The 11,428-nt window shown below is 42.2% G+C and overlaps 1 protein-coding gene across 1 annotated transcript; it reads left to right on the top strand.

The window, feature by feature from the left end:
• Positions 1–378: 378 nt before the first annotated feature.
• On the top strand, positions 379–9,723 carry LOC308290635 (uncharacterized protein). The gene is made up of 5 exons (XM_080732545.1): positions 379–545; positions 937–1,065; positions 4,146–4,262; positions 4,846–5,115; positions 8,981–9,723. Exons 1-5 carry the CDS (start codon positions 380–382, stop codon positions 9,646–9,648), a joined length of 1,350 nt encoding a protein of 449 aa, XP_080588671.1. The 5' UTR covers position 379; the 3' UTR covers positions 9,649–9,723.
• Positions 9,724–11,428: the final 1,705 nt, after the last annotated feature.

Here is an 11,428-nt window from a genome sequence, read left to right on the forward strand (position 1 = left end):
TTGGTTCAATACGGAACGCATCTTTTAATTGTCCAATACGGAACGATTCCGTATTATACGGAACGGGTGGCAACCCTAGTCAGACTGTATGACGGGAGCATTTCCAAATCACGGGAGTAAACACTCTGACCACGCGAGACTAGTTGTCTGTTAGATAGAGTTATTTGTCTGATTCTAACAACAACAACTTGGGAATTAGATCTTAGAGTATTGGTTCAGCAGAGAATCCTGACACTCTGCTCTGCTTTACACATTATATAAGTATATTACAGTAGGAACAGAGACTTTTACAGTACCTATATTACAGTTGGTGAAAATGTCTCATAAAGGAGGCAAAACAAGTCAAATGGACTCTGTACGGCTGAAGATAAATGAACACATGACGTTGGTGGGAGAGGAGATAGTGTGTATTTTGGAGAAACAGCTTTCGGAGCGCCTCAGTGCGGCTGCAGACTTCATGTGTAACCTCTTCCAGAGAGAGATGGAGACACAAAACAAACTGCTGGACATTGATTTTGATATGGACATCCATCCTTACACTGCAGGTTGGTAAACACATGGTTACACTACGTTCAACACGAGGTGTTTATGCGTCTGTGCGTGCATGTTAAGCTAAGCACAAGCAGGGAGGATTCTCACAAGCTTTACTTATTGTTTTGAATATTCAGAATCAATATACAGCCTATTGTACATGACACTAAAAACCAGACATGAATCAACATCAATGGCCAGCAAATTCACATTTCTAACATTTTGTACTTTGTAGATGGAACTGTAGTGTCTTCTAGGACCCTTGTCATACAAATGGGACAATATTAAAACACTGATAAACAAAACAATAATTCTTCTCATCCGATGAGGGGAAAAAAACAAAAACACTTTTGAGTTGCTGTGCTGATGCTAACTCTTCTGCCCTCCTTCTGTCTGTGTGTAAAGAGGAGAGGAGCTCCAGTCTGGTCCAGGAGGAACCACAACCTCCACACATTGAACAGGAACAGGCAGAGGAGGCTGGTGTGTCGACATGGACATTACTACAGGGGAAGACCGGGTGCAACACCCTGTCAGGTAAAACAAAGAAAAAGAAGAACTAATAACATAACAGACTATTTTCCACCTGGCACAACGTGGCCACGTTCATTCATGTTACATTGTCAACTGCTCTGACTAAACCATCAATCAACATCATCCATTAAAACAACTACATAACGGCAGGCAGTTTGTTTTAGTTGATGACTGCAACAGACTGCATGCGGATTGTGTGTTTAGTAGTTCTACTGTAACCAGATGAGATCATTCTTTAGAAATTGACCCGTCGCTAAGCCTGTCCTTGTCCAATACCACATTGTAAGCTCTGCTTCTCACCCATTGACTTGCCTTTCATATGGGATTTTTTTCCCAGAGAAATAATCGATCATTTCAGGAGCAAGAGCTTTAAAATCTCTCCTAAATCTAGTCAACAAGGCCTGCAGTAGGCTATGCACTGCAAAGGGAAAGTTAGAAGAGTCTTTGGCCAATCTGGGAACTAAATACTTACCAATAAAGGTGTCTACTAGCCAATCGAAGTTGGGGTCTTATTGACTTTATTATACAGGAAATTATTAATACAAAAAATGTATCTCCTTTAAGTAGCATGTGAGGTCCAAACTAGGGTTTTTTCATGATTCTGAATCCATTGCAAGCATTGTTTTGCACGAAAAACACCCCTTGGGGTAAAAATGGCTCCCACAAAACTGTGAAAAGTTATAACTCATCACTAAACCATAGTTTTGTGGGGTCTGTTTTTAGCAAATGTTTTTTCTCGTGCAAAACAAATGCTTGCAATGGATTCAGAATCATGAAAAATTCAGCCAGCCCAGCAGCCGTCAACACATCATCATCAGATCACTGCAGATTTGTACATTTGTTTCATGTTTTGCTATGATTTGCATCTTTGTTACGATTACAATTAGTATTCTTGCCATCACCTGGGCGGGTGAGTCATGTGACTTTGTGTTCAAGAACACAGCCATGCAGCCTTGCAGTTTTAAGTGCAAATTTCAGCTTAAAAAAAGAGGTGAAATAATTCACAGTTTTCTTTTCTGGGTATGTGGAATCTGTTGCTGGTTCTCTTAGTCACTGTCATGTTATCGTGGTATTCCTATTCTTGCTATTATGTTGCAAACTGTGAGAGGGCCGGGAAAAATAACATTGACAGCTGACAAAAGCTTGCCCTGGCAAGCTGTCAGTTTAGCAAATGTGGTTGCTAAGCTAGCATTGGACAATCGCTTTTGGAGAGGGGCTTAGTGAAGGGTCAATTCCACCGACCAGAAATAAAACACTTACTTTCCATTTGGCATTTAACATTTTAGGAAGCATGTATGTATACATTACATATATTATGAATTATTTCTACTACATTACATATATTATTATTTCTACTGGTGATTTCCACAGAGTACAGGGAGAGGTCTTCAGAATCTAGAGAGATGGCCTCCAAAAGATGTTCAACGATGTCAAAGGAACAGCCAGAGATGGACGAGGAACGTGGACTGTTTGATGCAAGGATGCAACCTGTAGTAAACTTGTACAGGAAAGGTATGTATTGTTTTATTTATTGTTGTTAAAACCTGTAGTAAAGTTGTATATATTTATGTACTGTATGGGCACAAAAGCGACACAGACCGAGTGGTACAACAGGTACTCTGACAAAGCCCCCAACACTACTGTATGACTCATACATATTGGTCGGATCTGTAGTGTGACACAAGTGTGAGGGCTGCGTAGCGGCCTGAACTCTACCCAACCTCTAGTATGTTTAAATGTCTGCCCGATCTGCCGCCTCGCTGCGTGAGATGTTGTGAGCTTGTAGATCTGCTATTTTTGGCGAAAGTTCTCAGATTATGGGTTCAAGTGGTTAATATAACGGGAGAAAAAAGTTTCTATCCCTCAAAGATTTGGACGACCCCCTGTAGTAACTCTGAGGACCCCCTAGTGGTCCCGGACCCCCTGTTGAAGACCCCTGCTGTAGGCAACCAGACTATTCTTGTCCAGCTTTATTTCATCTCCTACAGTAAAACTGTTTTTCTGTAAACTTTTCTGTAAGCCCAAAAGTTCATTCGGTTCAATGGACTTTGTCCTGTCCATTTTATGACAGGACAGTAAATTGTCCAATCAGACGGGATTGGTCATGCTTGACTTGACGTCACAATATATAATATAAATCGTAAGACGGAATTAATTTCCCAGTGGATTCTTCACGACTCACATCAATGCAACCACACAATCTCACACAAGAATGTCACCTTTCTAGTTAATAAATGACTAGTTATACAATCATTAAATAAACAATCCGGTTAATAATTAAAATGAATGTAGTCTTGTTCAGTTTGGCCGATACATACGGGAGCGTGTCGCTGTTACTACATGTCATCTTTTCGACACCGACTGCAGTATTTTGGAAGAGACACAAGTCAACTTCCAAACACTTGTGGTCGTGCAATGAGCATTACATTGTATAGTGGATACACTGTTAGGGGTGTGTGTGTGTGTGTGTGTGTGTGTGTGTGTGTGTGTGTGCGTGTGCGTGTGTGTGTGTGTGTGTGTGTGTGCTCACTAGACTGCCTCAGATATGTATCTGCCCTGCTAAGCTCATTTATTGGCCACAAACGTTTTCATACCAAGGACCTCCAATATTTACAAGCCTTACAAGCTAGCCTTGAGAGAATATTAATGTACTTTTTATAGATTATATATATATTACATGTGTCTCCTTAGTGGAGTATTCAACGTCCCTTAGGCTATTTATAAACTTAAATAAGATAAATATCTTTGAATATTAACAAAGATATTGTGATATCAAATGTATTGTATCTCCCTGTCTCACCAGCTATTTAATAAACACAAAATACGTTTTCAGGTAGGTGACAACCTTTTATCCAATCAGGAGAGAGTACCATTCATCAGCTTCACTGTATAGTGTTCCAGTTCCAATGTTGTCTGCTAATTTATTTGAGTTATTTATCCTGATTGGATAAAATAGGTATCCTGACCAGAAAGTGCATTTTTCTGTTAAATAAAAGTCTGGAGAGACGTGTAGACTAAAGTTGTTATTCATGTCACATCAGAGTTCTTATTGTTAAAGTCCTTATTCTATTCCTTCATTCCAGACCAGTGTGTGGAGTCCAGTCCGCAGGTGAAGATGGGTTCTCCAGCCAGGACTGTTTCTATTAAACAGGAACTTGAAGACCACCTTAACCAGGAACCTGAAGACCACATAGATCTCAGTAAGTTTCAAGCTCTTTAAAATGTACTATGTAGGCATTTAGCTGACGCTCTTTATCCAGAGCAACTTAAAGTAAGCAAGGTAAGCACATTCATCAAATGTGTAATGGAGGTTTTAATTATATTAGGTGCTTTACTCACCTTTTACCTTAGAGCAGTTACAGACAGGGCATGCAAATCCGACATGCCCACGTATAGGTACTCAAGATAGGAGCCCCACGCCTGGGGTGATTGAGTTTTCTTTCTTGAATATGCCTCTATTCTTCAGTCGAGTCTGTTATAGTATTCGATTCTTATCTGCTCAACTGACATCATATTTCCCATTTAGGTCGTTTTCTCTGTTTCAAAAGGTATAGAGACAGTGTAGAGCCTCAGTAATCCTAGATCATAGGTAAACCAAGAACCTAGCATCAGTCTAAACCAGGCTTGTCAAACTCATTTTGTGTTGATGCCACATTGGTCAAAAGGTGACTTGATCTGGGCCACCAGTTGCGGGCACGCATGCGGGCTCACACGCAGTGTGTGTGTGTGTGTGTGTGTGTGTGTGTGTGTGTGTGTGTGGACGTTTTCTTTTTCTGCTCCTAGACATGCTGCTCATGGCTGTGTGTAAAGAGGAGGATTCTATTAAACAGGAGAGGAGCAGACTGCTCCAGGAGGAACCAGAGCCTCCACACATAGAAGAGGAACAGGAGGAAGCAGGGCCTCCACACATTAAAGATGAACAGGAGGAACCAGAGCCTCCACACATAGAAGAGGAACAGGAGGAGATACTTCAAAGACCAGAGGAGCCAGTGGAGCTCGAATCTGACACTGAGGTCACTGAAGACAGTGATGATTGGGAGGAGACCAGTGGAGGTCAGTCAGTGTTAAACACAGGAACAAGACTTACGTATGGGAAGTTGGGTGACTCTAAAATGCTAAAAAGGCGACTAAATTGGGAGAAATATATAGAGACAAATGTACTACTCTGAGCACAGGTCTCCACCAGGCCAGCTAGCTTATTCTAAGAATCAGGCTTTCTGTGTAGAACGGACCGGTTACACGTCGGCACTTCGACATGTCGCTATTTCGACAATTGACTTCAATGGGTCGAAATGGCGGGGTGTCCCCACTTTTCAATAGACACCGCCACTTCGAATTGGTGACACGTCGCCTCTACGACACGTTGGCTTTTCGACAATATTGACTTCACCTTTGAAGTTGTTAAGTGCTGCACAGATAGGCTTTTTGAGGTCATCCGAATCCATCTGCGCAAATTAATTATCCATTATCCAACCGCACTAATTATATTAATCCAATGTATACATCCGCACCATCACATCTTCCATTATGTCAAATTATTATGTTTTATATTTTCTTGTATTCACAGAAATGCATTGATTTAGCCTGGAGTGCTATGTTCGTCTTTTTTTTTTTCGTCGAGAGAGAGAGAAATAATAATGCCTCCTCATCTCCCTGTGTTTATTCATTCTTCAAGTTCAACCCACGGTTAGTGTAAGCAGGCGGTAGACCTATAGCCTATTACTGCGGTAGGAAACGGGCGATCAAAAAATAAAACCAGGCAGCCGACGGGACTCTCAAAATCTTACAATAAACCAGACAGCAAATAGCATACTTTAGCAAGATATTAATATCTAGGAGAACGTCAACGTCTCTCTCTCTCGCTGGCTCCTTCTCTCTGCGCATAAAGCTCTCCATTTGGCAGAGAGCGAGCGAGAGAGAGACACACACACACACACACACACACACACACACACACACAGCTTGTTAGTCTTGCTACTTTGCAATAGGCCTATGCGTGAAGTTTCTATGAAAGAGATTGAACCTGCACAGCGCTACCAGCTACCATAGAGGTAATTAAGGTGGGTCAGTGCGACCAGGCATGCCGTGATGCTGATCCGACTCGAGTCAAGTGGTGGTCACAGCTGTTTCGTAGACTAGTGTGGAAAAATTAACAAATTATACAAAATAGTCTAAGTTAGGCTATTTTGTATCATTTGTTATTTTTTGAGTGTCTGTTATAGGCTGCCTAACACACACTCACACACAAGCATTCAGAGATTTAGGTTTTTGCTGATAGATTGCGTCATAATTTATTTCCTGCATTATTTCATCTGCGATTATCCAAAAATGATTAATAATTACCTATAGGCCTATTTGATTGATCCATTCGCCCGCACCGCGGTAATTTGTTAAAAGACAGGGGAAATCATGATTGAAAGCCATGGCCAGTTTAACAGACACTTGTCTGCATGTCTGCGGTGAAGTTCACCACTTCACCCATGCACTTCCGTCACTTTCTCTGATGGTCCGTGCAGTTACGTAATCTCTACTCCTTTCAAGTTCCAATTGGCCATTTAGGTACAGCGTGTAGCTTAAGTGATGGGCCATCATCAACTCCGTTTGATCTACCAGCTGGGAATTAGGCTAATTAACAACTCCGGCGCACCTGGCGTTTCGCACGCATTATTTTCACGACAGCAGATTTAGAAAATATGCGGTCACGTTATCTTAACTATTAGGCTAAAATAAAATAGGTAGAATACTTTAGTCAAAACTGACTGACAATGATAAAACTGGAGCGGACATAAAATAAACATATTGGATATATCCTTTTTAATGCAATACAAACGTATAGCCAATAACAACAATTAAAGCATTAGGCCTACAGTGTTTGGTTTCATGAAAGGACTTCACATATAGGCCTACATAAATATCATATCATAGCCTATGACAGAGAGAGAGAGAGAGAGAGAGAGAGAAGAGAGATGATCAAATTGATTTGACAATTCTCTCTCCCACTCTCTCTCCCTCTCTCCCCATCTTGCTCGGCCGTCAGTCAGTCGTTTCGTTCGGTCTTTTTTCCGTGGGGGGGGGGGGGGGGGGGGGCATTCCGACGGGTCGAAAAGGGGGGGTGTCGAAGTCGCGGGGGGCGGAGTAGCGGGGGGGCGGAGTAGCGGTATTTCGAAATAGGGGTACGTCGAAATGGGGGTCTGTTCCCGAACGACCACTCCTGCAACCTTTGAAAGCCAAGCTTAGCCAATCAGGATAGAATGTGAAAGGTCAAACAGGTATTTCTTGATGACATGACTAGAGATAATGTGTACTGATTAGGGCTATCAATTATGATGATTAATCACATTAGTGTCCATAGTTAATCATGATTAATCATAAATTAATTGCATATTCTTTCTATGTTCTAAATCTACCTCAAACAGATTTTTCATTTTTTAAGTAGTATTATCAACATGGGAGTAGACTGGCTTTATACATCCATCCATCCATCTTCAACCGCTTATCCGGAATCGGGTCGCGGGAGTAACAGTTCCAACTGAAACCTCCAGATTTCCTTATCCTGAGCAACTTCCTCCACTCCCTCAGGGAGTATACCGAGGCGTTCCCAAGCCATTTTGGAGATATAATCCCTCCATCTGGCCTCCCAGTGGGACGTGCATCGAGGACCTTCCTAGGAAGGCGCTCGAGGGGCATCCGTACTAGATGCCCGAACCACAGATATAAAAAGCTAGATACCTTCCCCGCCGCTGCAGTTCATTGGTGCGACTGGTCAAACACCACTGGCGGAAGTGCGTAACTGTGGAACTGCGGAAGGCACTCTGCCCCCTCCAATGGGAAAGACAGTCGTGCCAGTCCTGCATCTGATTGGCCTGCCGAGCTTCCCATTCTGTGATGCACAAGGAAGCGTCCTTCAGAATTCCGAAGAGCCCCGCCTCAGAATTCTGGAGGCTTGCATAGAGTTATTGGGAGGCTTGCCAGCTCTCTTTGACCAACCCCCCCCACCGGAGGGAGGTATCTAGCTTTTTATATCTGTGGCCCGAACCACCTAAGCTGACTCCTTTCCAAGTGTAGGAGCAGCGGTTCTACTCCAAGTCTCTCTCGGGTGACTGAACTTCTCACCCTATCTCTAAGGGAGGTACCAGCCACCCGTCTGAGGAAACCCATTTCGTCCGCTTGCACCCACGACCTTATACTTTCGGTCATGACCCACACTTCATGACCATAGGTGAGAGTAGGAACGAAGATTGCTCGGTAGACAGAGAGCTTTGCCTTCTGGCTCAACTCTTTTTTTCTTCACCACAGTGCGATTTAGCGACTGCAAAACCGTTCCCGCAAATGTCTATTATTATGGAACAATGACAAATACTGTCCATAATCTTAAGTAAGTAACAAAAGGTGTGCATGGGAGAAAATACAAATGCTTAAATCATATAGCAGCAAATAACAGATGGTCATATTGATATACTAATTGTAATTGTTAGTAATCTAACACTAACACAAATCCGTTCTTAAAAGGTACACTTCAACTATTCATCCCCATTTTTTATTTTGAATGGCAAGTTCAGCTCCAAAGCCCTGCCAGGCGGTTCTCACAACAGAACTAAAGTCATGCTGTCGATGTGAATTTTAGTTACCACCGGAGTGGTCTAAAATACCACTTGTCGGCTAAGCACATAGCTGATGCAGAGAGAACCCTATCCTCCTCCTCGCTAAACTCGTTATTATCGCATTAACTTTGACAGCCCTAGTACTGATATGTGTGATGTTTGGACAAAATCTGTTGGGAGTAATATGTTGCGTTTTGCTAATATGCTTCCTGGTGGCGCTATAGCAAGACAATTTAAAAAACTCTCGCCCTCTCTCACCCCTGTCTGTCTCTGTCTGTTTTTTTGTTTTGTTTTGTCTCTCTGTCTTTTTCTCTCAGGAGGGAGGTCCCAGTCTCTGAAACCCCATCAGGTCCACACTGGAGAAAGAGAAAAAACTTTCCACTGTAATCATTGTAACAAGAGTTTCAGTCGGTCACGTTTACTGAAGAGACACCATCGTGTCCACACTGGAGAAAAACCTTTCCACTGTAAACATTGCGACAAGAGTTTCAGTCGGTCAGATACACTGAAGATGCACCAGCGTATCCACACTGGAGAAAAACCCTTCCACTGTAAACATTGTGACAAGAGTTTCAGTCGGTCAGATGAACTAAAGATACACCAGCATGTCCACACTGGAGAAAAACCTTTCCACTGTAAACTTTGTGACAAGAGTTTCAGTGTGTCATCCAGTCTGAAGACACACCAGCGTATCCACACTCGAGAAAAACCTTTCCACTGTAACCATTGTGAAAATAGTTTCAGTCAGTCGTCTAAACTGAAGAGACACCAGCATGTCCACACTGGAGAAAAACCTTTCCACTGTGAACATTGTGACAAGAGTTTCAGTCGGTCCGATAAACTGAAGAGGCACCAGCATGTCCACATTGGAGAAAATTTTGAAAAACCTTTCCACTGTAAACATTGTGACAAGAGTTTTAGAACGTCAAGTCAGCTTACCGTACACCATCGTGTCCACGTTGGAGAAAAACCTGTCCATAAATAAATAATATAAGAAGTAGTGAAAACAGCAGCTGATCTACAAGTTCTCAATGCAGTGTGAATTGACACCTTGTGTGCTTGTAGATCGGCCATTTTCACTAGTTTGGGTGTCCAGGGTAAATGTCTAATCTCTTTTTCTTTTTTTTCATTTGGACCTGAACGGTTTGGGAACCACTGCCTTAGTTAATATACCAACAGAGCCGTGTCTGCAGACAGGACTGAATGTGGATCTGTTTTCTTTTTTATTATGCTGGTACCCTTCTGTAAATGGATCTTTATACAGCATTGTTTGTTTCATTATGTTACAACTGCTATATAATATAGAAGAATAGCTACTTTATTCAATTTGAAGGGAAACACACTTTTTTTTATGCAGTTACCCTTCTGTCCTCTCCTGTTACCTTCCACCTCTCCTTCGACCTACATATTGGGCAACCAATAATTTGAAAACAACATATATATTTTTTTCACCATCGATTTTTTTTATAGTTGGTGTGAACAATTTTCACAATGTTGTTTATAGTTAACTTAGTGTTCAGTGTAAGTCAGTCTGTTATAACTGCTATAAAAATAACTATAAAAATAATCCCTCTCCACCACAGATATAAAAAGCTGGATGCCTCCTCTCCACCACCACAGTTAGCTAGATGCCTCATTCACCGCTGCAGTTCACTGGAGCGACGTGCAACAACCGGATGTCCAGGAGTGCCAGTGACCACGATATACAACAAAGTGACTACTGGCCAATCACCGATCGTCTTTACCGGGACTTGTCAATTCAATTAAACAGAGCTGTTCTTAGAGGCTGCGTTCGAAAAGACTCTCCCCACCTGCCTCTGATTGGCCGACAAACGACCGTGCCAGTGAAGTGAGAAACGACCGGTCGCCGAGTCCGCGAAGCTTATGCCCCAGAGCTAAAGGAGGCGTCTACCTTTCTATATATGTCCACCACCCGCTGCTTCTCCTCTAATCTACGGTGATTAATGTGCAAAATTGTTTTCTCATTCAACAGTAAACAAACCAGCATAGCGTTTACGTGTATAGACTATTGAGGGTATCTGCACATTTCTAAAGACATTTTAATAGGCCCTACATCTAAAATTACAAATTAAACATAGGCTACCTCTAAAATTCAGAAATTGGTAAAATAGCCAATATACATTCTCACAACGCCTACACAAGGCGTTGTGAGCATGTAGATCTGCTATTTTCACAATAGAACCGTGTTATACAAAATGTAACTTGGTGCTCGTAGGGTGGGGGGGAGGTCCCCCCAGTTAAAATATGATTATTTTTGGGGTCGTGGCCTGAAAAGGTTGAGAACCACTGGTCAAGACTAGGTTAAGTGCTACAGGTCGAGTCTCAAGAGGTTTTCCTTAAGATTAGGGCAGGGGTTAATGTTTTCAGGCCAAGGACCCCTTAGTTGAGAGAGAGATCAAGCGGGGACCCCCACAACTGTTAATAGATTCCATATTGTTTCAATGTTTGACAGCACAATCAGTGTATTTTGGAATAATGTCAATTTGTGTTTTCAGATATTTAACCACTTGAACCGTCAATACTTAATAAACTTGACCTTTCACTCTGTACTTAGTCTGCTCTTTTTCCCCTCTACACCAAAGCAAGGCGTTGTGAGCTTGTAGATCTGCTATTTTTGGCCAAAGTTCTCAGAATATGGATTTGTTTGAGGCCCCCCTATAGTAACTCTGAGGACCCCCTATAGGGGTCCCGGACCCCCTGTTGAAGACCCATGGATTAGGGCATAGCCTTGTTTATTGTATTCT

This window comes from Nannobrachium achirus (assembly GCF_963921795.1).
Source record: "Nannobrachium achirus genome assembly, chromosome: 9".
Taxonomy (NCBI): Eukaryota; Metazoa; Chordata; class Actinopteri; order Myctophiformes; family Myctophidae; genus Nannobrachium; species Nannobrachium achirus.